General features: G+C 41.2%; 1 protein-coding gene across 1 annotated transcript; it reads left to right on the top strand.

Annotated features, from left to right (window-relative positions):
* Nucleotides 1-269: 269 nt before the first annotated feature.
* GPI (glucose-6-phosphate isomerase) lies at nucleotides 270-26,643 on the top strand. Its single transcript, XM_001365130.5, has 18 exons — nucleotides 270-650; nucleotides 6,770-6,860; nucleotides 7,448-7,516; nucleotides 10,292-10,411; nucleotides 13,791-13,874; nucleotides 13,961-14,107; nucleotides 15,556-15,627; nucleotides 17,220-17,264; nucleotides 18,432-18,485; nucleotides 21,531-21,591; nucleotides 22,129-22,172; nucleotides 22,476-22,628; nucleotides 23,500-23,629; nucleotides 24,505-24,581; nucleotides 25,017-25,145; nucleotides 25,555-25,630; nucleotides 25,713-25,779; nucleotides 26,192-26,643. The coding sequence occupies exons 1-18, from the start codon at nucleotides 457-459 to the stop codon at nucleotides 26,313-26,315; spliced, it is 1,737 nt and encodes a 578-aa protein (XP_001365167.3). The 5' UTR covers nucleotides 270-456; the 3' UTR covers nucleotides 26,316-26,643.
* Nucleotides 26,644-26,965: the final 322 nt, after the last annotated feature.

Here is a 26,965-nt window from a genome sequence, read left to right as displayed (position 1 = left end):
CTACATAGAGACCATTAACTTCCTAAGCTTGATTTGGGAAAAAAATATCAACAGATTTGGAATAGATTTGGATAAATGGATAATGAGGCTCCATCACCGAGAGTGAGGGAAAGCAGGCGAGAGGTGATAAAATCAGCCTGGCTAAGGCTGAAAAACATGGAGGGTGCTAAATTCACAGGATGGAACGGGGCTAGATCCATCACCTCGGGTCCTCTTAGGGTGGAATTGACATTCTTTTCCCTATTTCAATTCAATGTAACAGTCACAAAGCATCTACTATGTGCAATATGCATACAATGTTCAGTTGATGGGCAGAGAACCTGTAGGAGAAATCTGACAGGCGGAGCCACTTTCTTCCCTTCCAGTCGGGAGCGGGGCGGAGCGGAAGAGGTGGGCGGGGCTTTGGGAGCGAAGGTGGGCGGGGACACATATTCTATAAAAGTCAGAGCCGCGGCCATGGAGGAGCCATTTGTAGACTACAGTGAGACTGTTTTCGCTGCTATTTCCTTTAAAACTGGTTCCCGTGCCATGGCCGCTTTCACCCAGGACCCGAACTTCCTGAAGCTAATTCAGTGGCACCAAAAGCACGGGTCTGAGCTCAACCTACGTCGCCTTTTCGAGACAGACCAGGACCGATTCAGCCACTTCAGGTGGGCTCGGGGCCTGGGGTTTAGGGTGGGTGACAGGGTATGGGTGGCTGGGCACCCTGGGCTGGCCCGAGGAAGGCACTTTGGCTGCTGCGAGGTACCTGCAGGATGAGAAGACTCCATGGCATTGGGCCCTGAGGGATATATGGAGAGGGGTACTTGGGCGGAGGTCTGGGCGCGGGGGATGCTAATTGGTGGGCACTTCCTTGAAGCTATGGGGACAGGCGAGGAGCGACCCAGGCTCACCCCTCCCCCCTGCCCGGAAGCTGCGATGTGAGCCGGGAAGGATGGCTCAGGAGCCGCCTCCTTTTGCCCTTGACTCCTCCTTGCTACAGAGCGGATACGTGCGGGGAGACACACACCAAAGGAGACTCAATTTGGTGGTATTTCCCTACCTCTAGAGGAGTGCATGGGGGAGATACACATTGAAAGAGACTAACGCAGTGATATTCACATAGCCCGAAAGATTTACGTGCAGGGAGACACACTCGTATGCTCACTCTGAAGGAGATTTAACTCTGATTTCACATCCTGGGAGAGGTGCACACAGACTGGTCCAGGGTGGGGGGTGGGGTACACTGTCACCACTGTAATGCACATAGGGAGAGGGATAATCACGCCCAGCAAATGGAGGTATGGGGAATAATGACCCACACTGGGGAGGTAGGGGAATCTACGTACATCGATGCTCTTAGATGGGTATATGGAAGATAATCATGTGTACATGGAATGAGAGATACATATACATGGGGAAGAGTAAGCAAAGAACAGAGATGTACGCGATGGGGGGAGGGGAAACAGCCTTACGTGGAAGAGAGACCGCAGCATGAGAGACGGAGCTAAAGTCACACTCCCTGTGACACACCTAGGAGCACACAGATTCACATTCACGAAGCAGTCTTGTGCAGTTCTGGTTCCAGGCTTTCCCCACCCAATGAATGTGCTTAGTCATGATGAGATGCAGCCTTCAATCCTCTCCTACCTCTTCCCAGTTATATCTCTTCTTTTCCAGTTTCTACACATCCCTTCACTTTTAAGTTCCAAATTCTGACCCATTTTATTTCTAGCTATTAATTCTTCCCCCTTCCCCTCTCTATCTTCCAGTCATTGAGAAGGCAAGAGACATCCTTTTAACTTTTCCATTTACCCCAGAGTTTTCATTCCTTTTATTAAGTATTAATTGGGGAGAGGGGTATAAAAGGGCAAATCCTGGATTTCTCTGCCTCTTTATAATAGTGTTGTAAGGTCTTAGTATGACACACCAAAAATCTTGTAAGCCTAGTCAGAATTTATTAAGCACTTTAAGAACCAGGCTCTGTGCTAAGTTTAGGGCATATAAAGAGTGACAAAAAACCACATCTGTTCTTAGGGAGTTCATATAGTTGGGGAAACAACACAAATAACTATGTACATATTATAAATGTATATATTTGTATGTAGTATCAGAGGGAGTGTACTAGCAATGAGTGGCATTCTCTCCTCTTCCTTTCAAATCTGGCCTGAAATAACTGAGATGTATGATGTGGAGCAAATCACTTAATGTCTGTCTGCTTCAGTTTCCTTAATTGGAAAATGATGGTAATAATAGCAACTAATTAAAATGGTCATGAGGATCAAAAGGTATCTGTAAAGTGCTTAGCACCATGCCTAGCAGAGTAGATGCTTAATAAATGCTTATTCCTTTTCCCTTTCCCCAGTTTGCTATTGATATAGTGTGCTAGACACTATGCTTAGCACTTGGGATAAAAAAACAAAAGGCAAAAGACAGTCCCTGTGTGTAAGGAGTTCATAATCTGATGAGACAAGTCTACAACTACAAATAACCTATATATTGGATAAATAGAAATAATTTTCAGAGGGAAGGTATTAGAATTAAGAAAGGTTGAGAAAGGCTTTCTGTAATTGCAGATTTTAGCTCAGTTTTGAATGAAGCAGTCAGGTGGTAGAGATGAGGTGAGGAGAGCATTCCTGCATTTCAAAATGCTGGAAGGCCCTGGGATCACCAAAGAAAATTCTGGAGTCTCAGAGATGGAAGTGTCTTGTTTGTGGAATAGCTTGGAGGCTAGTGTCTTTGGATGACTGGGTATGTGGTTGAGAGTAAGATATAAGAAGATTGAGAAGGTATGGGGGTGGGAATTGATTAGAATGCCAAAGAGGATTTTAGATTTGATCTTTTAGGTGCTAGGGAGCCACTGGCGCTTTTTTGAGTTTGGGGGAAGGGTAACATGATTGAACCTACATTTTAGAAAAATTACTTTGGTGGCTGAAAGGAGAATTGCAGTGAGGAGAGACGTGAGGCAATAAGATTCCTTAGCTGACTGTTTCAGTAATTCAAGTGTGAGGTGATGAGGGTCTGTATCAGGGTGGTGGCAGTATCAAGAGGAGAGGAGGTATTTTGCAGAGATATTGCAAAGGTGAAATCGGTTGACCTTAGCAAGAGATTCAATGTTGGGGTGAGAGATAGGGAGTAGGCGAAGATGACACCGAGGTTGAAGCTTGGCAGATTGACTGGATGTCCATAAAACTTTTTCCTTAGTCTTCTGCCTCCCAACCGCTATTATTCCCTTCCCTTCCAAATGTCTTTGCATTTGATTACTTTGTATTTATTCTCTCACATATTTATTCTACATATATGTACTTGTCTTCCTTGTAAGAATGTAATTTCCTTTCCAGTTATATTTTCAGTCTAGTCCACTCCTTGCTACGTAATAGATACTTAGTATATGAACTCAGAGGAGTGATACTGAACTCTAGTGACTAAATCAAGTGCCATAAGGGCAAGGACCAGGTCTTATCTATACCTTATGTCTCCCATACTGACACAAGACCATCCTTTCAGAGAGAAAAGGACTAAGAACAGAGCTAAGGGGTAAGAGATTGTCCATATTTATAGGAAGAAAAACCAGTGAAAGATAAGAGGAGTGGTTAAATAAGATAAGAAGCAGGAGAGAGCAAATTTCCTATTGTGGAAATTGATAGAGGGGTGTCTAGAATTGGGAGTTGGAGGAAGCTAATTGAAGATGAAAATAGCAACAACAAAACACTTGGGTTTGATGATGAAAAGATCAACAGTGACTTCAGAGAGGATAGTTTTAGGGGAATGATAGGAATACAAACCAGTTTACAAGATAAATAGGTGATAGAGTAGTGTCAGCATATGTAAACTGCTCTTTCCAGGATTTTGGCAATGAAAGGGAAAGAGAAGAGATAGGATTATAGTGTGAGTGTTTAAAAACATCAATTGAAGTTTTCTTTTTAAAGCTTTTGAAACTGGAGCATTTGGGCAAATGAGCCCAGTAGAGAGGGATCAATGGAAAATGAGAGAATGGATAATCAACATATCATACATAGTCTTTGACTGGATAAAGGGCATCATAGAACATCAGGTTCATGTAGGCAAAGGGGGAGCTACTTCATTTTTTTTCAAGGTTGTGTAGTAATTTTTTTAAATTTTAATTTATTTAGTCAATTTAGAACATTATTCCTTTGTTACAAGAGTTACATTATTTCCCTCTTCCCTCCCCCCACCTTTCCCAAAGCTGATGCACAATTTCACTGGGTATTACATGTGTCCTTGATCAAAACCTATTTCCATGTTGTTGTTGTTTACACTAGGATGTTCATTTAGAGTCTACATCCCCAACCATATCCCCTTGACCCATGTATTCAAGCAGTTGTTTTTCTTCTGTGTTTTTACTCCCACAGTGTTTCCCCTGGATGTGGATAGTGGTTTTTCTCCAGGTCCCTCTGGGTTGTTCAGGATCACTGCATTGCCACTAATGGAGAAGTCCATTACATTCAATTGTACCAGTGTATCAGTCTCTGTGTACAATGTTTTCCTGGTTCTGCTCCTCTCAGTCTGCATCACTTCCTGGAGGTCATTCCAGTCCCCATGGAATTCCTCCACTTTATTATTCCTTTTAGCACAATAGTATTCCATCACCAACATATACCACAATTTGTTTAGCCATTCCCCAATTGAAGGGCATCCCCTCATTTACTTCTTCCTCTTAAGACCAGAAGACCAGGAGGACCTTTGTCACTGCTGGCATGGATGTCACTGATACTGGTAGGGCCAGGGTTTGATGACCTGAATTTAGGTCTAGGCTCTCTTTCCATCAGCTTCCTCAAGAAGCTGTGTATCCATCTGTTCTATTGCAGACTTGCCTAATGAATCTTGGCTACAGAAAATCTGCATATAGCTTTAAATATAGGGTAGCTTATTCTGGGCACAACCTAAGGTCATTTGGCCAACAAACAAGGCATTATGGTATTAGGGATACAAAGAAAGGTAAACAGTACCTGTCTTTAAGGAACTCACATTCTAATGGGGTATAGTACCTAACTGCCTCTGCACAGATATAGGGTAGTAGAGGACTGAAGGTAGGCAGCAGGTAGAAGATGAACAGATCATTATGGATCTAATGAGGATCAAAGACTCCTGCATGACCTAGAGCCATCAGAGAAGGGAAGCTTTTTTTTTTTAATTAAAAAGTATCTTTTTCTTTAAAAAAAATTTCTTTTTTATTATGTAAAATACATTTCCATGTTGTTCATTGTCCTGAGAGTACTCTCTTACAGAAACAAAACCCCAAAATAAAACTGTAAATACACTGATGTGAAAAATAGTATGCTTTGATCTGAATTTAACCAACTCCACCAGGTGTTCTTTCTCTGGAGGTAAATAGTATTTCCCTTCATAAGTCTTTTAGGACTGTCCCAGATCTTTGCATTACTGATAGTAGCCAAATTTTCATAGTTGATCATCATACAGTATTGTTGTGACTGTGTACAATGTTCTTCCAGTTCTGCTTATTTCACTCTACCATAGGTTCATGGGAATCTTTCCAGCATTTTCTGAAATTATCTTGTTTGTAATTTCTTATAGCACAATAGTATTCCATCACCAACATCTACCACAGTTTGTTCAGCCGTTCCCCAATTGATAAGCCCTGTCAATTTCCACTTTTTTTGCCACTACAAAAAGAGTTGCTATATTTTTGTTCAAGTAGGTCTTTTCCTCTTTTTTATGGTCTTTTTGGGATACAGACCCAATAGTGGTATAGGATCAAAGGATCTGCACAGTTTTATAGCTGTTTGGGCATAGTTCCAAATTGCCCTCCAGAATGGTTGGATCAGTTTACAGTTCCACTAATAATGCATTAGTATCCCATTTTTGCCACATCAGAAAACGAAAGCTCTTAAGAGGATGGCAGAGAGTCTGTACAAGGGCAACTGGTAGCAAGGAGTAGGTGCTGGAAGAATGACAGGCTGACTGAGTTGCTTAAGGCCAGAAAGAGGGGAGGGGAGAGGAGGGAATCCCTGTTCTTACACCTGCTTCTTGGCACAAGTTTATAACCTGTGAGTCATATCTGTGTCTTCAGAGTGGAAATTCAATTGAATTTCTCCCCTGGGTAGAGGTTTCCTCAGAGGGAGCTGTACTTGGTCCCAGGGATGATTTAACTTCTAAAAGATTTGCCTAAGATATCAGGAATGAATGGATAGGGACAAATGCCTGGGAGGGGCAGGAGGGAAGAGAGCATGAGTGCCAGATTAATTTTTCCTCTGATCACTTTCTTTTGGCATGTTGTATCAAGTTTGCCCTGCTGTTCACCCTGCACTAAGAAGTTCTTTTTATGACATTGTTCAGAGACTGCTTTATGACACAGCAACCTAATAGTTTCATTTGTGATTTGGCATCCAATTCTAAGCATTTGCCAGACTATGGGTAGGGATCTGATGCTTACTGACTCTATGGGAATTTACCTAAAGCTGCATATTTTTTGGTACTTCCTACATGCATCAAGTATACCTTGTTAGTATATGTTCTTGGTAGTTTCCTGTATGACTCTGACCTGGTTTTCCATTTCATCATCTATAAAATAGAGGGTTATATTAAATAACTCTTGAATTCCCTTCTAGCTCTTAATCTATGTTCTTTTTATCCTAATGAGAGGAAAAAACAATTGTTTGTCAGATGATTGTACATTGATGGAGCCATGTTTTACTTTTCAACTGTTTGGGGTAAAAAGGAGGGATAACTAAGTCCCTGAATGTAAGAACAGGCACCTGTTCCCTTCTTTTGGTTGAAGTGGAGCATCATAAATGTTTTCTTTTCACAGCCTGAATCTCGACACACAAAATGGACACATTCTTGTGGATTATTCCAAGAACCTCATTACAGGAGATGTAATGAAGATGCTAATTGAGCTGGTAATTTTACTCCTAAAGACTTGGTTTTGGTCAGTGCTATGGATTATGTTTAGTTTTGAACCTTTCTCCACAAAAACAGAGCAGTAACTTTCTATCATTCATAATCTTGAAGAGTTCCTTGGGGCCCTAAGAAGCTGAGTAGATGCTACATCTGTGGTTACATGTATCAGAGGAAGGACCCTGAAAACATTTCTCTTTGGCTTCAAGTCTGACCCTCTGAGCATGCTCAGCATTACTTAGTAAAAAACTTAGCATAACTAGCATGCAGAGGGTCATTCCTCCTAAAATTCATTGTTGCCACAGTTTTCTTGTTTCCTTCTAAGTAGGATTTGGCTATGTTTAAATCTCTCCTGGCAATGAATCATAGACCCAGAGAGAGTCTCTCATTTCTTTAGGCCCTTCAGGGATAGGGTCTTCATCTCCTTTTTCCTTTGAGCCTTCTGGACTGGTCATATGGCTTTGAATCCATTTGGGGTTTGGGAAGAACTTAAGTGACAAAGTGACCCTAGATTTAGCAAGAGTTATGACTCATGGAAGGTGAGGCCCTGGGCACCTTAAATAGATTACTTTGCTTTCTCTCTTCTTAGGCTAAGTCCCGAGGGGTGGAAAAGGCTCGGGAGGAAATGTTCAAGGGAAAGAAAATAAATTTCACAGAGGTAAGTATGATTGTTGGGGTGCTGACACCCCAGCTCAGGCTAAAGGTTTGAAGTCTCCTGATTATTAGTAATGATTTGGACCTTTTTTTTTAAAGCCCTTATTTTTTGTCTTAGAATCAATATTCTGTATTGGTTCCAAGGCAGAAGAGTGGTAGAGTCTAGGCAGTGAGGGTTGAGTGATTTGCAGCTAGGAAGTATTTGAGGCCAAATTTGAACCCAGGACTTCCCATCTCTAGGCCTGGCTCTCAATCCCCTGAGCCACCTAGCAACTTCAGATCTTTCTTTTAAGACACTGAACTTTGTGGCCACATGATATGGATGACAAATTTTATGTAGACACTTAACAGGTGAGTATGGCAGAGTTTGTAATTGAAGCCATAGGGATCTTCCAGGGCTATTTGTAGGATCCTGAAAATGCATGGTAGACAAGATGAAAAAGCAGCAGTTCTGGAGTCAGAACTTGAGTTAGAATATGATCTCTGACACCTATTCCTGTGTGACCTTGAGCAAGTCATTTCATCACTTACCCTTCCTGGACCTTAGTTACTTTGTAAAATAGGTTTGGACTAGATTGTTTTTATAAGGTCTCCCAGAGACATGATCCAGGGATAAAGATTTAAGGGCTCCAAGACATCATCCAGTCTATGCTCTTATTTTACACAGGAAGAAACTGAGACTTGAAAGGGAAAGTGGATTGCTCAGGATTGCAGAAGGTCATTCATTGGTTTTGGAGCCCAGGGACTTAAAGCCAAGTCCTCTTGATCCCCATTCCAGTGTTCTCACTAGCCTTCATTGCCTCTCATCCTTTAGGGCAGACTTGGTTTTCTGCACTGTCATTGTGAGGTTTTTCTGTTACATAATGCTTTTAGCAATACCAGTATGGTAGTCTGAGTTTCAACATGCTCATTGCAGGACTTGTTCTGTCAAAAACAAGTTTGGTGTGGTGGCCTCTCATCCTTAGAACATTGACTCTTATGTGGAAAAGGACTAGAGTCGGTTGTATTGTTATAGAAGACAGAGCTTTTGCTGAAGCCATACCTTAGGAAGCAGAAGTGTCTGAGAACAAGTACTATCTCAGGAATCACAAGGGCCTAGATTTGAACCTTTACAACATTTGCTATCTGTTTGACTTTGGAAAGTTATTTAGCCTCCTTGATTCCATTTTCTTATCTGTAAAATGAGGCCATTGAGATCTTTCTGTGATCTATGGGATCACATATAGGATTTGTGATCCTATGACCTTTCTTTCCATCTCTTAGAATTAGGTTGTATTGACAGTTTCTTTGGGGCTTAGTAATTCAACTCAACAAATTATTCTTAAGAATCTTCTCTGTGTAAGGGGTTAGGGAATATGAAGACAACTTAAATAGTTGCTGTCCTCAAGGAACTTATAGTCTAATGGGGAGAAAGCATTTACACAAATAAACCTACTGTGAGGTAATTCAAGGAGGGAACAGAGTATTGATAATCAGGGAGATCATGAAAAACTTCATGGAAGAGGGGATAGAATTGAGATGATTTTTTTTTTAAAGGAAAATCAGGATCCTGAAGGTCAAAGATGAAAAAAAATGTATAGGTTGTAGTTTGTGAGAATTCTTGAAGGTAGGCAGTAGAATGCTGAATTTGGGGGGGGAAATGGGGTGTTCATTTAGCTAGGACATAAAGGCTATGAAAAGGAATGATATTTGTAAAAGGCAATAAAGGTATATAGGGAACAATTAAAGAGGTCCTTACAAGAATCTGGTCAATGGGTGATGGAAGACCTGAACTAGCATGAGAGTGTGGGGAGATAGAATGGAAGAATCAGGTAGGGAGATGGTAGCCTTATTCTTCTTGTCTAGTCCCTGGGATGAGTACTTATGAGTCAGTCTTGGTGGGCAATGACCCCAAGAATAGATGTACGGTGCTTTGCAGATGGTCTGTGAGATCATTTGAGGCCAGTAGGAGGAATCAATTCTCATCTATTTTCTGGAGTGATGGTGGTTGTTCATTGTCTAAGCTAAGGACGATTTTCTGAAGAGGTATATTTTTGAAGTATTGGAGGAACTGGAATGATTGAGAGGTGCAGAGACTATGTTACTTTATGAGTAGGAAGAGCCACTCACTGTGCCTTTGTTCATACTGCTTCTCCCTGTCTGGGAATGCCCTTTCTCCCTTCTTCCTATACCTCTAATCTAACCATCCTGCAGCATCCAGCCCAAATGTCACCTCTGTAAAGTTCTTCCTGATTACTCCAACTCACACTGTCTCCCTCTTTGATAGAGTTTTCACTAGACCTTTATTACTGAGTTAGGAAACTTTCAAATGATCAGATATTCATTGGTCTTCCCCTTCCCTATGTACCCAACTCTTGAGATCCTGGGAAACATATCATTGCACGTAGGGAGCTTAGAGTTTATATTAACTTAATCCCAGCCTAGCCCAGGATGAGCATACATACACTTTGTAAGTGCTTTCAGAAGTTCTGGTGTTATTCTTTAAAGGTGTGTCCAGCATTTCTTTTCATGGATAATCCACTTTCTGGTTTCTGCTATTTATTTTAAAGTGCCTGTTGGGTCATGTAGGCTGTGCTTCCTGGAACATGCTGATTAAGCATGTTATTCTTATCTGGCTCCCAATTTAGTATTGATTTCAACTTGTGTGACTCTAGGAACCCAGATTTGTGTTATAATCCAACTTTGAGATCAGTGCTGTGCTTCTGACCATTTTGTATGCTGTATCAGTTTTTTCCCAACTAGCATGTGCCCTATTTTGACTCTCTTCCTCTTCTTTTAGGACCGGTCTGTGCTCCACGTGGCACTGCGGAATCGCTCTAACACACCCATGCTAGTAGATGGCAAGGATGTAGTACCAGAGGTGAACAAAGTCCTGGAGAAGATGAAGACATTCTGTGAGGTACCAGCTGCATTGGACATATTGCTTGTATTCCCTTGGGGGAGAGAGAATGACTGTAGGGGAGAGAGAGACAGACAGAGACTGAGACAGAGAGACAGAGAGAAACTCATTTTGATTGGGTATACAATGCTGTTCTTGCATTGATGATTGGGGTGAGAAAAAGAAGAGGTGCAATTGTGTGGGTATCTTGGATACCTGTCAATTTGGAAAGGGCTGCTGTGTGTATGTTGATGTCAGTGGGTAACGACTACGTATATAGCCCATGTTAGGTATGCTTGTGAAGGACGGCAGTGGGAGAAATGGAAAATTGATAGGGTGGTGGACAAGGTGAGTGTTGATTCCTTCTTCATTCTCTTTTTACTCTCTTGCCTTCTCTTCCTAGAATGCCCTCTATTTCCCTCCTGGGGGTCTGGATACAGAGATGTCTGTGGGACTTGGAGGGTGACCCTTGAGCCACAGGCTCAGGGTGAGAGGTTAGCTTTGTTGGGACTTCCTGGGCTAATAGATTGATTGTGGTTTTGGTTTGTCTTCAATGGAGTATCAATAACTTGATCTGAAGAGGAGCAGTAATAGCTCTTGACCACTTGCTTCTCCAGTCCTTTCCTGTTGGTCAAGACCAGTTTCTTCTTCTTACATAGGCTACTCACATGAACTGTCTTTTGATACTTTTTCCAGTAATGGTGTATGGAAACTGGGATTGTTGTTTCCTTTGCTTTTTAATTTAATTTTGAAACTTATCTGGAGGATATGAGTATCTGTGACACTGGCTTACTAAATGGATTTTCCCTTCTTTTTTTTTCTCTGCTTAGGCTAGCCTCTGGTATTGTTCAGAAAAACACTGGCTCTTCTGTTTTCTGCAACTGGTCTGAGCTTCAAGGCTAGGAAGCATTAGTTCCTGTTTGAAGCCTGGTCAAGGGCCAAATTTGAGAATAAAATGAGTACTGGGATAGAGTGAGGGAAAGGCTTTTGATTTTTAAGACTTGCAAACCTAGAGGAACTGTTTAACAATGGCAAATGACCTCACTTTGTTCTTTTTATAATAATAATAGTAATAATCATAATAATCATAAGAGCTAACCTATAGTGCTTTAAAGTTTTGCAAAGTGCCTTACATAGATTATCAGTTAGTAGGACAGAAAGTAAGGGTTTATTTTTTAAAAAGATAATATTGACTAGATTTTGAAGCTTTCAGGTAGACTTGGAGTCAGGGAGACCTGAGCTGAAATTGTGCCTCAGATACTTCTTAGCTGTGACCCTGGACAGATAAATCATTTAACTTCTTTGTATTTTACCTTATTTGCCTTGTCTATTAAAAAAAATAGCATCTGGGGGCAGCTGGGTAGCTCAGTGGATTGAGAGCCAGCCCTAGAGATGGGAGGTCCTAGGTTCAAATCTGGCCTCAGCTACTTCCCAGCTGTGTGACCCTGGGCAAGTCACTTGACCCCCATTGCCTAGCCCTTACCACTCTTCTGCCTTGGAGCCAATATACAGTATTGACTCCAAGACGGAAGGTAAGGGTTTAAAAAAAAAAAATAGCATCTATCTGAGAGGACCATGTTGTGAGGCTCAAATGAGATAACATACATAAATACTTTATACCTAAATGCTATGTATATATTAGCTATCAGTTATTATTAATCATTAGCTATGAGCCATTGCACTCTCAGAAGTTATGTCTAAGACAATAAGAAGGGGATAGCTAGGTGGCACAGTAGCTAGAGTGCCAGGCCTGGAGAGAGATGTCCTGGGTTTAAATGTGGCCTCAGACACTTCCTAGTTGTGCAACCCTGTGCAAATTGCTCAACCTCAATTGCTTAGTCCTCGCCATTCTTCTGTCTTAGAATTGATATTAATACAGAAGGTAAGAGTTAAAGGGGGGAAAAGATAGTAAGAAAGTTAACTTTCCTTTCATAGCATTGTTTTGGAGACTAGTTAAATGACCTCCAGTGGCAGATCTCATACATGTAGCACTGGGACCTATTTGAAGGACACCCAAGCTCTAACTGTAGTTGCTGAGCCTGTGGATCTAGGATTGGAAGAAGCCACCTAGTCCAATCCCCTCATTTAACATAAAATGGGGTGCCCAAAGGTTAAATGATTTGTACAGGGTCACAGAGACAGTAAGCCCAAGAAGAAGAATTTGAATCCAAGGCCTCTGGTATTATTTCTGTCATACCCATTAAATATATAATTTCTTTAGGAGAGATTGTCTTGTATGGATGCCATATGTATAATTTGTCCTATTGTGGGTTCTTCCCACACTTCTTGTACATAACAAATTTGTTGGTGTAGTATGATAGGATTTCTGTGTTGTGCCTAGTGTAGAAGGAAGGTGGAAGAAAGTAAAGAAAACATTTATTTATTAAGTGCCTGCTACTGTGGGACAGACCCAGTGCTAAACACTTTTACAAATATTTTCTTATTTGATCCTCTCAACTCTGGGAGTTAAGTATTATTATCATTTTACAGATGAGGTAATTGAGGCAGGCAGAGGGTAAGTGACTTGCACAGGGTTACACAGCTAGTATGTGTGTCAGATCAGATTTGAATTCAGGTCTTCCTGACTCCGAACCTAACACCCCATCTGCTTCACCACCTTGCTTTAGTAGTGTATATAGTGCTAGGCTTGGAATCAGAAAGATCTGGATTCAAATCCTACCTTAGATGCTTACTGTTTGTTTGAGCCTTGGCTATTATTTTGTTGTTGTTCAATCGCTTTTAGTTGTATCCAACTTTTTGTGACCCCATTTGGCTTTTTTTGGCAAAGATACTGGAGTGGTTTTGCTATTTCCTTCTCTAGCTTATTTTACAAATGAGGAACTGAAGCAAACAGGGTGAAGTGACTTGCTCAAGTATCTGAGGCCAGATCTGAATTCAGCAAAATGAGTTTTCCTGACTTCAGGCTCTTTGCTCAGTATCCACTGATACACCTAGCTTCCCTTTGAGCCTGGGTCATATAAACTGTGCCTCAGTTTCCTTATCTATAAAATGTGATGGTTGGACTCAATTTCTAAGGTCCTTTCTAGCTCTAAATCTGATCTTTTGATCTGTGGCTTAAGTAACTATTATGGTCTTTTCTGTTTTGACTGAGATTTCTAGGAAAATGATTTGATAAAATCATTGTTGAAAACTCCCAAGAGACTTTTGAAAGTGTGTGTGTAATAGAGAGAGAAAGAGAGAAAACATGAGAATGAGAATATGTGTGTGTGTATTTGTGGGGTAAGTTATAGGACAAAATAATTAACCTTGGTCAATCCACTGATGATTTGTGACCTAGTGGCCTTTTTTTCCTCCAAAGCTCTTTTGGGAGTAGCACAGTATGTATGTTGGAAACTTGAGTTTGAATGAGCTTGGTATAGACTTCTTGGTTTGGTTACAGTGTGTCCGTGGTGGAGAGTGGAAAGGCTACTCCGGAAAGACAATTACAGATGTGATCAACATTGGCATTGGAGGTTCTGACTTGGTAAGTTAGTTCCAGAGGAGTTCAAGCTTTTTTTTCATTGACTCCAGTCAAATCTGACCCCTCTAACTTGGTGGTTCTGTTTGTAGGGGCCTCTGATGGTGACAGAAGCCCTGAAGCCCTACTCCAAAGATGGTCCTCGTGTCTGGTTTGTCTCCAATATTGATGGCACCCATATTGCCAAGACCCTTGCTGAACTCAACCCAGAAACTTCTCTTTTCATCATTGCCTCAAAGGTATGGAGTAGAGACTTTTTCGGGTTGGTTTGAGAAGTGACTGAAAAGAGATTTGCAAAAGTTTGAATTTGATAAAAATAGAATGAGCATTGAAACATTTCTGAACACCAAGATGTAAGTGTCCTTTGTTTTATGAAACTCTGTGCTCTTGAAACCTTGAGCATTAAACATACTCTATAAATCAATCTAATTGTTTTGAATGCACCAGAAAAACTATGATCAAAGGACCTTTGCAGTGAATTATTTTGTGAAGAGACAGAATATTTTGTAAATAAGTTTACTTATATTTATTTTGCTGATATGATTCTAAAGTGTTGACTTTTTTATATGTTGATTCTTCTTAAAGTAAGATCCCTTGTATCTCTCAGTATTTTCTGTTATTTCTGAGTGGATTTATCTGCCTTAGAGGGTTTTAGGAAACTTCCTGGGAGCAAGGAAACGTCTTCTTAGAAATGTGGTTTTCATTCTGACCTTTGCCTGTGGGAGGAGCACAGATGTGCTCTTTTTTTTTTTCCAGAATGAAATGAGGGCTGCTGCTCAAACGAAATTCTTTAGCACAGTTCTGAGGCTTGGTGTTTGAGGCCATATGCAGGGGGTCCTGTTTTCTTTTTTTAAAACCCTTACCTTCCGTCTTGGAGTCAATACTGTGTATTGGCTCCAAGGCAGAAGAGTGGTAAGGGCTAGGCAATGGGGGTCAAGTGACTTGCCCAGGGTCACACAGCTGGGAAGTGTCTGAGGTTAGATTTGAACCTAGGACCTCCTGTCTCTAGGCCTGGCTCTCAATCCACTGAGCCACCCAGCTACCCCCTAGGTCCTGTTTTTTAGCCTACCTGGGGAATGAATAACTCACTGGGCAGAGGGGCTGTTGGTGGTATTGATGATAAGAGTATGAACTTATCCAACAATCAGAAGTTGAAACAAGAATTCCTCATAGCACCTGTCCTACCCATAGCTTGTCAGGTACTTAGTCTCTAAGCGATAGAGGGACCTCCTCTCCTTACTTCTAGAGCTCAGGTTGATTTTGCCAGTGAAGGTTTTTGAAAGGCTAGTGGTGGGATTGTCCTGCTTGGAAGAGTCAGAGGCCTATGTGACTATGTATTTGAGGGCTGTGAGAATAAAGAAAGAACCTTTTCTGTTTTGTGTCTCAGTATAAGATTTCCAAATGGGCCCTTAATTCTCTTTTTTTTACTTAACTGTTCTGTTTCTCTTTAAATGCACTCTCTGATAGCAGACTCCCTCTCAGGGTACAGCCACAGGCATGTATATCATGACATGCATTCTAATGTATGGATGCTTAGCTATGGACATAGCATATACTTTGACACATGTGTGGATCCTGGGGATAGAGCATTTACCATGGCATCTGTGAGAAGCTGATGGCTCTGGGCATGATATGGATTATGACAATTTTGTGTATGGGTCTAACAGCTGTGTTTTCTGACCTGCAGACATTCACCACCCAGGAAACCATCACCAATGCAGAGACAGCCAAGGAGTGGTTCCTTCAGGAAGCAAAGGATGTAAGTGTGGATCATTGCTTGGTTTCTATGGTCATCTGACTTGAATATCTGTTTATAAATCTTGAGTAAATTCTATAGTCCCCAAAGATTGCTGGCATGGAAGTACTACCCTGGGAAACTATTATATATACACCTGGGGAATGTAGCCATTTTTATCTTTAAATGGGATCCTGAGGGTCTTTCAGTCACATCTGTTTTGGCTTAGAGAGATGAGGTTGGAATGTTAAGGCTATATTTATTAGAAAGATAGTAAATACTTGTGGAATTTCATCGAATTGATACATTGGAGGAAGTGAGATTAGGAAGAGAGATGGAGGAACATGGTTCTGGGGAGATGCAAGAGAAGCTGAAAATTACTATTGGGTTGGAGGGGGGGACCACAGTCTGATTGGGAAGCCTTGATAGGTTTCCAGTTCTAAAGAGAAATTAGAAGTGGCTCTTTCTCCTTGGGTTTAATGTGTTTGTTAGTTATATTTTATCATTTTCTCATTCCCGGCCTCCTGCTAAATGTTCTCAATGACTTGTTGGGCAATGGATCCTTTTGATATTTAAGAAACACTTTTCACTCTAAATGCCCGAGGTTAACCACGTTGTGTGTTTCCTACAAACTGTCTATGTGGCCTGAGTGGCCTAGTCACAGATTATCAAGAGGTGCCATGATAACCACCCTTACACAACTATTATATTTGATCTTCCTTCAAAATTGCATTCCTGTACATGGCTTTGTCTTTTCCTCAAAATTGCCCTTGGAGAGATAGATGTTGAGCAGCAATTTATTATCATCACTTTATAGATGGGGATACTGAGGGAGGTGAGTTTCCTTTCCCAAAGTCACTGGAAGAACAAGAACAAGAACCCAGAATATCTTACTTTCCCTCCTCCAGGGTTCTTTCCATTGCCTTTGCCTAAAAGAAGTACTTAGGAAATCCTTCTGTGAACATTTGTTAATCTCTGCCAACTCTGAGCTGAGCCTCAGACAGACACTGGGGACAGTCTTTCTCACTGAGCCAGGTGCTGTGGCTTGCCAGCAACAGTTGAACTGAGTCTTGGGGTCATGGGCAGGGTATGGGCTTTTGCGAGATTTCACAACAGCTGATGCTAGGGTTGGGTTATTTTTGTACTCTGCTCCCATCCTGTGGACAGGCTGTCTGGGTGAGAAATTCTGAAGAAGGCCTTGGAGAGGAGAGTGTGAGCAGGGACTCAGGATGTTTCAAGTCTTCACGGGAAATATGAGTGAGGCAATGGATATTGATTGTGGATTTGGTGTTCCTTGGGTTCAGGGCCCGACTGCAAAGAGCAGTAAACTGGCATCTTGTAGGCTTCATCTCACAGGGCTCATTTTTGTTACCTGTCAGTCAGTTAGGGTGGCAAACCCTAAAATCACAATTTCATGAAAGTTTAATGATAATTGCAGATATCCTTTGGCAGACCACATAAGTAATTGGGCCACATCTTCTTTGCTGGGATCCTGGAAAGGCATTGTGAGATTACAGACATAAAAGGAGCTTTTAATCCTGAAGAGCTGTGTATGTGCAAAATGTCACCTTTATTATCTGCATTCTAGACTTAACTTCTCTTTTTCTCTCTCTTAGCCTTCAGCTGTGGCAAAGCACTTTGTGGCCTTGTCTACAAATGCAGTAAGTATGTTACTTTATGCAACATTTGTTTGTTTGCCTTGGTCTTAAACTCCCTTGACTTAAGGTTCACATCTGCTCTAGAGAGGATGAACCTTCAAAGGCTATATCCTCCTCCTAGAGTTGTTAGTCATGTCCAAAGATGGATCCCAAATGCCTACCAATTAGGGATCATTTGAACTAAACACCTAATACTAAGTTACAAGATGCCAGAGCTGAGGGACCTTAGAGACTGTGGAGTTCAATCTCTTCATTTCACAGATGGGAAAGTAAGACCTAGATATGGCAAATGACATACTCAAGGTCATACACTGAAGTTAGTGTTGAAGCTTGAACTTGAACACAAACTTTTTTAATGTTAGTCCAAGGCTCTTCCATTCATAATGTGCTTTTCCATGTGGTCATGGGGGTCATTATTGTTTAATTATGAGAACATAAAACTTTTCTCTGAGAGATGTGTTGTTGTGGATAGACAGCTGGCCTCAGACTTTGGAAGACTGGGCATGGCTGTTCACTTTTTAGTGCCTCAGGTAAATCTCTTGAGACTCAAAGGTGTAGAACTTATGGTGTTAGTACTGGTGGAGACTTTCCTCTCTGGATCTTCTCTTTGCCAACAAAATGACAAGTCTAATAGGAGGGAGAAAAAATTTGATTCTGAGGAATTTAAAGACCTGTTAGGTAAAAATGAATAATAACTCCAAAGAAGTTCTATCTTCCTTGTGCCTTTCCTCATTGCCCCAGAACTTCTGATAAGAGCCCATAAAGGAAGTACCATTGTACAATTTTCGACTTTGTAATAACTCCCTGACCTCATTACCCCCATATTGACATGGCATTGTACTAGGGAAAGTGTTCCGCAGACATTATCTCATTTGAACCCACAAAATACTTGTGAGCTACATAGAGAAAGGTGATAGTATTCCCATTTTCCAGAGGAGAAAATTTGAGAAGCTTTCACTTTCTGGGCTGAGTGTGGGGGTTGAGGTGGCAGGATCCAGAATCATAATTATCTAGAAGCTTAATGATATTTAACTGCAGGTTTCCTTTGGCAGATGACCCATCTAGCTCAAGGCAACTCATGGGGTATAATATGCATGTTTCCGTATGGAGGAATTGCTGATCTGATCATGTTCACATAGTTAAAATATCTATTTTTTTCTCACTTTTTAGCCAAAAGTTAAGGAGTTTGGAATCGACACTCAAAATATGTTTGAATTCTGGGATGTAAGTAAAATCACTGTGCTCTATGCCATCTATTGCTGTTTCATAGCTACTATATATCACTGAATTTGTAGAGAGAAAACTGAGGCCCAGAAAATGAGTCACACATAGAGTTGAGAAGCAAAGCCTGGATTCAGGCTTCTTTGACTCCCAAGTTGAGTGCTTTTTCAATCGCACTGCACTGTTCTAGGTAAGATTGTCCATGCCGTCATGGCACTTATAGTTCACTAGGAAAATAAGAAATTACTGTAGCAGAGTACTGTGGGAAGAGTGTGTTCACTGTAGGACCAGAGGACCTTGCTTCAGTCCCATATCTTCACCTTATTATACCCTGTGAAAACTTGGACAAGTCACTTAATTTTATTCTTTGAGTCTTAGCTTTTTAGGTATAAGATAAAGGGTATTCATGAGGTGACCTCTGAGTGTTGTGGAAAAAACAATCTAAAATTTGTAGTAGGATCTCACCATAAGAATTACTTTACCTAAGTGGGCAATGTAGGGGGAGGGTAGAGTACAGTATAAGACCAGTATAACCAATATAAATACAGAACAGAACAGAAGGAGTGATTAATAATATGCAACAGTGTAAGACTTACTTAAATTAATTAAGATTGAATTAAATACAGAATGGAACAGTATAAGTGATTAATAAGACACAATAGTTAAGTGCTTAATAATACAGATTTGCAATTTATGCTTGGCTAGTGCTAACTGGTGGAAAAATAAAGGATTTCAGAACATGGGGGTCCCGCTTCTATTATTGCCCATATCCAAAATGAGATCCAATCACAGTTCTAAATCAATAAATCAAACATTAATTAAGTGCCTATCATGTACCAGGCACTGTGCTAGGCACTGGGGAATTCAAAATCCAAATTCCTATACTCAGGGAGCTTATATTGCGATGGGGAGACAACATGCATATGTATGTGAATTTTGTGTGGTTTTTGTGTGTATGTATGTATGTATTTATGTATAATAAAAAACATAAAACAGATTCAAGGTAACTATGGGGCAGGCACCAGCAATAAAGGTGACCAGGAAATATTTAAGTGCCAAACAGAGGATGGATTGGAATGGAGCATGAGTGAAGGAGATCGATTTTGAAGCTATTATAATAGTCCAGATGATGAGGGTGACCTATATATAATTAAAATTAGGGTGGTGACCTACAAGAGAAAAGGGGGTAGATGGGAGACATGTGAAGGTAAAAATGACAACATCTGGCAACTGATGGGAATGTGGTTAGTGAAAATGAATCAAGGATTATAGGGATTGTGAACCTGAGGCACTTGGAAGGGTGGTGGATAGAGATTGGGAAGTTTAGAAGAGAGGAGAGATGAGGGAGGAAGGAAGAATGAGATAAGAAGGAAGAATAATGAATTCTGTTTTGGACGTGTTAAACTGGAGATACCTAGAGATACCAGTTTGGATTGTCCAGGAGGCAATTGGTAAAGTGGGATTGGTGCTTATAAGACTAGGACCCTGTATAGAAGTCATCTTGCATAGAGAGGATAACTGAACCCAGTAAACTAATGAGATCTAATGAGGACACCAAGTAAGAGAGTGTAGATAGAAAAAAAAAGAAGAAAACCTGGGAATAGCGTTTTAGGGTATACTCATAGACGTGATAGAGATAAATATGCATCCAAGACATCTTAGAAGAATCTGTCATACATACAGGAGGAGAATCAGGAGGGAGCAGGGCAGCAAGCAAGCAAGGAACTAGTAGATTGGGAGAGATCAGAGATTAAGGGGGAATGATACAGAGGGTAGCTGGAGAAAACTGAGGGGATAGAATCTTTGATCAGAAAAGTATGATGATTACATTAGGGAGGTGCCAACAAAATCTGTGACATTCACAGGGGAAGATGTCATTATTAACAGTGGGGAGGAAGTCCTTCCTTGGATTTGTCAGTTTGATAGTATAGACTCTACAAAGTTCCTTACTCAAAGACTAGCAATTGGGGCATAGGAAGACCCAGAAATGCTGAGAGCTCCCAAAGGTCTTTTGTAAAAGGTCATAAGTCAAACCTTGCCCTGGAGCCACTGGTGGCAGCTGCTGTGTAATTGGAGCTTCCTCTTCTTTATTCTCAGCACTGACATTTCTTTGTAGGTTGTGTGAGCCTAAGCATATGGAAAGGTCAGTAGGGTGGAAGGCCTGGACAGAGGGCTAGAGTGATTTTGGGGAACTTGAGAACCAGCCACATTTGGGTGTGGAGCCATAGGCCTGGCCAATGCTTTGATTTATCTGAGATTGGGTTGGGAATGAGACCTCAAGTGGCCCAAAAGAACAGAATAGATCCAGTTGGCCGCTATAGCCTCACCTGCCCTGCTAGTTTCCCCTGTGAAAGAACATACTTTGTTCCTACCTAGAGGGAGATTATTCTTCATTTCAGTCGTTCCAACTGAATTCTCTGATTGTTCCCTGTACATGTAACATGTGACTTAGGAGAAGGCTTCTCTTTGGTGAAGACAATGTGGTGGCTTTCTTGGGGCTGGTTTGAGAAAACTATCTGGAACTGGTCAGATAAAGAATAGAGTGCAATCTTGGCCTTTTGGTTTCATCTCTGAGAGACTCATTTGGAGATGTTCACATTCTGTTTGATGGCACCTCAAGATGAGAAAGATGGCAGATAACCTGTTTCTAGATCTGGGGCACACAGAACAACTTCCTTGTAGATTTCCACAAAGCACATTCCTTTCAGAGGGCTAGTAACTGTTTATAGTCAGCAATACCTCACATTTTCAACATCCTTTTAAGGTTCGCAATAGCCCTTAGAAGGATGTAGGATGCAAGTATTTGTAGGCTCCATTTTACAGATGAGGAATCTAGGCTCAGAGAGTTGAATACAGCAACCAAGTGGTTAGCCTGGGACTTAAAACTGTTCTTAAGTTTTGAGTTCTACTCCAGTGCTTCTTACCTTGTTTGGAGTATGTTTAGTATACTAGAAAAAAATAGATAATTCCTCCCAAAGGTAGAGCAAATGAGGCTTCTTTTTCCCATTTTTTTTCCCTTTTCTAACATTGATCCTGTTTTTTTCCTAGTGGGTTGGTGGACGTTACTCGTTGTGGTCAGCTATTGGCCTCTCCATTGCCCTGCATATTGGTATGTATCAAGTCAGGGGCAGGTTCTTGGCATTCTAGTCCCATGGTCATGGTATTCCTGTTTTGGGGCCTGGACTGTTTTTTTTTTTTTTAATGTATAAACCTTCTTGATGTTATTTCAGGAGCTCCAGCATCCCCTCTGTTATGTGTTAGAATGAAGCCTGAGTGATGATATGTTTGTCTTTTCATGGAATGCCTCATTTAATCTGTGTTAATTTAGCCTTTTGCTGCTTAGTGGCTGGCAAGTGGAGTGATCCCTGGGTGGGAGGCAGTAATTTACCAATGTTACTTGTATGTAGATGCATTTATCTTAAGTCTCCAGAAAGAGGCATTTCTATCCCGGCCCTCTTTGATGCCAAGACACCAAGTGGATCCTCTAGGGTCTGAAATAACTCAGGATCAACTATTTCTCAGAAGCCTAAAGGGTTGCTTTTGGCTTTTGATTTCCTGCTAGAGATAAAAGCTAGGACCCTCCTTGCTTCTTGGGAGAGAGAGGAAGGAGAGAACACTCCTTGCTTAGGAAGTTTTTCTGTCTTAGGTTTTGATAATTTTGAGCAGTTGTTGTCGGGAGCTCACTGGATGGTAAGCAACTTCATTTATATTTGCACTCTTCATGCCTTTCTCCAAAGTGGGTACATAAAGAGGCCTGTTTGCCTGATGGCTATAGGCTTCTCTTACCCTATGACCAACGCAATGAGGGCACGCCTTCCCATATAATTGTGGTTGACTGGCTTGTTGGCTTAATGAACTGTGGGCCTTGGAGTTCATTCTCTTGTCAAAGGAGGGGGAAGGAACTAAGCGATTGTGGGGAGGTCATGCTTGTTTTTGGAGGGCACAAAGTAGAAGGTTATGCTTGGTTTTTTTGTCTTCTACATTTTATTAAAGGACAATCACTTTCTTACCACCCCACTGGAGCGGAATGCCCCTGTTGTGCTTGCCATGCTAGGCATTTGGTACATTAACTGTTTTGGATGTGAGACTCAGGCCCTGCTGCCCTATGACCAGTACATGCACCGCTTTGCTGCCTACTTCCAGCAGGTATAGAGATTGATTGCCTTGTACTTCCCTATATTCTTCTCATGAATCCCTGGCATATGCCATCTCTCATAGGGTGAAGTGGGTAAGTAGCCTAAGGGTAAGGACAAATAGCTTGAGGTTTCTTTCCTACCCAACTTTCTTCCATCCCATTTCTTGTGGACTTTTTGCTGTCACTAAAAGGGGAAATTTCTTATCCAGAGATGACTCTCCAGGCCTTGTCTTCCTTCCTTTCTTTTTTTTTTTTAACCCTTACCTTCCGTCTTGGAGTCAATACTGTATATTGGCTCCAAGGCAGAAGAGTGGTAAGGGCTAGGCAATGGGGGTCAAGTGACTTGCCCAGAGTCACACAGCTGGGAAGTGTCTGAGGCCAGATTTGAAACTAGGACCTCCCGTCTCTAGGACTGGCTCTCAATCCATTGAGCTACCCAGCTGCCCCCCTTGTCTTCCTTTCTTTAGTGCTACCCTCTCACCCTTTCTACCAATTGAGCCCTATTCCTGGTGGTAGTGATCCCTAAATTCTGTCAGCAGATATGCTGCTATTGATCAGTTGGAATTTTGAGTGAGAAACTGGTTTGCTCAATTCAGCCTGTTCCCATTACTGGGAACATAGTTGAAAGCCAGTCCCATGTTCTCACAGACAGTAGGGGGTTCAGGGTGTGTGTGTGTGTGTGTGTGTGTGTGTGTGTGTGTGTGTGTACATACATCTGAATGTATGTGTATGCATTTATGAGGCTAAAGGGAGAGATGTTATTATTTTGATGTGAGTTATGTGGAGTCTCTCTAGCATGACCATGGAAGCTTAGGCCACAGCTTCAGAGGGGACTGAGCAAAGCTGGGAAATCAAAGCTTTATTCCCTACTTTCTGTTATAGGGTGACATGGAGTCTAATGGAAAGTACATCACCAAGTCAGGAGCCCGGGTTAACTACAATACAGGCCCCATTGTTTGGGGAGAGCCAGGAACCAATGGACAGCATGCTTTCTACCAGCTTATTCACCAGGGTATGAGATGTTTGTGGGGAATATCTGTTCTGTTGCAAGGCTTGGTGGTTGTAGAACTGGACTTGGAGGTGGCATTCTCCTTATAAGTGGAAAATTGCAGAGACAATTTGGGCTTGATATGTGAAGAAACTTTATAGAAGTAAGTTAATCCAAAGAATTACTCTTAAAGAATCTTCAGTAGCTCCCTTTGTCTCTAGAAAAAAGTATTTACTCTCATATCAATTTTGACTCCAATCTTGCCTTTTAGTTTAGTTTCATATTTCTTCTAGCATAGTCTATATTCTTGCCTTTTTTGTTTGTTCCTTTATATATGACATACTTTTTCATAACTGTTCCTTTTTACAAGCTGTCTATTCTACATGCCTGGAATGTTCTCCCTCCACACTTTTGCTTGGTATCTTTAGGTCCCTTCAAGACTAAGTTCTTCTACATGAGACCTTTCTTGCTCTCCTTTCATATGTCACTCCTTAGTGTTCTCTCCCTCTTTCCCCTCAAATTACTTTGTGTTTATTTTGTATTTTACTTATTTTTGTACTCTTGTTTTCTCTCTCTGGAGTAATATAACATAAGTTTCTTGAGTAGAAACTGCCTAGTTTCCAACATGCCATAGGCATTTCATAAATGCCTGCCAAATTAAATTGAAAGTAGGAAGGGTTAGGAGGAATATCAGACTTTCTCTCATTCATGTGCTTTAAGCAAAGGGAAGATAATCACTTGGCAGGGATCAGGTGGTGGGGACTTTGGTTCAGGTTCTCTTAGATCTCTGGTTCTTGGCTATTCTTATTCTTTTTGGAGGAAAGGAGTGTTCCTCCTTTGGGAAGTATGGGGAACTCTATTACCCTCTATCCTTTCTCCTTCTCTCTCTTTCTCTATAGGTACCCGAATGATTCCTTGTGATTTTCTCATCCCTGTTCAGACACAAAATCCAATCCGGAATGGCCTCCATCACAAGGTATAGTGCATAAAAGCAAATCCACATGTAGGGGAGCTCAACAGGCCCAAACTGGGTTTGGGAGGTGGAAAGAAATCTGGCTTTTTCAACTTAACCTAATGAAGTGGGTTAGGATCATTTAGGGATTAGGGAAAGGATAGTTTCATTTTCATTCTTGTGTCTTATCTCCTCTGTACCTGACACAGTATTCTGTCCATAGTAAGTACTGAATAAAAAGTGTGTTCAATTGAATTCTTGGCCCAGCTACCCAAAACTCTGCTGTCCTTTGTCCTTCAGGAATCAACTTGACTGTAGCAAATATAGAGATCTCTGCCTATATACCCCAAACTAAGAACCTTGGGAAACTTCTGTTTTCCTTCCCAGTGCTACTGGGAATTCACTGTAACACAGCGAATCTTTCATATATGTCTTATTCCTATTGCTCTTTTCCCCTAGATTCTTCTAGCCAATTTCCTGGCTCAGACTGAGGCCCTGATGAAGGGGAAAACAGAAGAGGAGGCAAGAAAGGAGTTGGAGGTTGCGGGCAAGAGTGGTGATGCCCTGAAGAAACTGCTGCCTCATAAGGTTTGGGGGTGAGGGGCTGGTAGGATGGGTTTGAAAATGGGACCAATCTATATTCCTGACTGACCTCATCCCTTAAGTTGGGAGTCTCAGACCTCTCACCATCATTGTAGCCTCCATACTTAGTGTCTGGGTCCTTAGCTGATCACTTCTTGCCTTAAACAGGCAATGACTTAGTACTGCTTTTTTATGACTTAGTAGCTGCATGTCCCTTTCACCTCTTTTGTGTCGTTACTCAGAGATTTGTAGGGCATGATGTGGGTTGGACTAGTGATGGTGTTCTTATGCCCTTGGGTTACTATTAACATCTGTGACAGAATCAGGACCTGAATCTAAGCATCAGACATGCATTTTTTACTTTGTTCTCTACCTTGGCAGTGTTTTGGAATTCACCCTTTTTTTTTTCCTAAAGGTCTTTGAGGGAAATCGTCCTACTAATTCCATTGTCTTCACAAAGCTCACTCCTTTCATTCTGGGAGCCTTAATTGGTGAGGAAAGGCAAGGGGGCATGTGGTCTTGGGGTGGATGGGACTGGCACATTATCTAACTGTTTTTCTGTTCTCTCCATAGCTATGTATGAGCACAAGATCTTTGTTCAGGGTGTTGTCTGGGATGTTAACAGTTATGATCAGTGGGGGTGAGTGTCTCTGGGTAGTTTCTGTCCTGCAAGGTGGTGGGATATGTATCTGGGTGTCCATGACAGGATTTATTCATTTTACTTACTAGGGAGTCATTCCCAATACTTTTTTGGGTAGTTATTCTTTTTTCATAATATCATTTTGAGAAATTCTTTTGTGGTTTCCAACCTAGCCTTTTTAGGAAATAGGAGTTTTCTTCCATTTGAAATAACTGTATTCTGATGATGGTTGGGACTAGGAAGGATATCCAACATCCCTTTATACCTTGCTCCCCTTCTCCCAAACAATGGTCAAGGCCAGAGATTTCATTGGGTGCTGGGTTTCTATGATGATGGGGACTTAGTTTCCTCTGTGTTTGTGTTGGTATTTTTTATGTCTTCTTACTTCTTGCCCTCAATGTTTGGCCTGCAGAGTGGAACTGGGAAAGCAGTTGGCTAAGAAAATTGAGCCTGAATTGGATTCTGATAAACCTGTGACGTCTCATGATGCCTCCACTAATGGGCTGATCAACTTTATCAAGCAGCACTGGGCCTAAATCATGAGGCAGATACCTGTGACCCCTGTGACTCCGTGACCCAGTGTGTTGTGTTATGACCTGATCTGTGTTGTAGTGACCACTTGGTTCCTTCCTGCCTTGTCACAAAGAGATCTACTTGTCATCCCTTAAGGCGGGCTCCTTCCTTCTAGTCTGGAAAACAAGGCCCATCTCATGAGACTAGTTCAGTCTGGTCTTTTTTATTTTTATTTTCAGTCCTCAATGTCACATGCAAGCTCACACTATCCTTCCTTTACACTGATAGAAGGATTAGCCTTTTCCACACTTTTCAGAGCTGATCCTAAAAAATAAAGTTGGCTAAAAAGACTGTTTGGTTTTCTTGCACTAGAGGTCATTAGATTTCTCTTTTCTTTGGTTTGGGACTCACAGAGATATTTAACAGCTGGTGCCTGTTGGACTTGTATATTTATAGTAATTGTATTGACTTCTGCTTCCATTCCTTAAATGCTAAAAGTATTTGAATGTTGGATCAAGCATTATCCCATGTGTTGGGAGTACAAAGACAAAAGAAAGCTCCTCTCTTTTAGAAGTTATGTAACTTTAATAATATTCATTATAATTATATCAATATGTAAATTATAATTTTTAATTTTATTTATAAATCAAAATTTATAACTGAAGGGAGGTAG

This window comes from Monodelphis domestica, chromosome 1, assembly GCF_027887165.1.
Source record: "Monodelphis domestica isolate mMonDom1 chromosome 1, mMonDom1.pri, whole genome shotgun sequence".
NCBI lineage: Eukaryota > Metazoa > Chordata > Mammalia > Didelphimorphia > Didelphidae > Monodelphis > Monodelphis domestica.
Note: the sequence above shows the minus strand (reverse complement) of the source record. Positions and strands in the feature narration are given on the sequence as shown.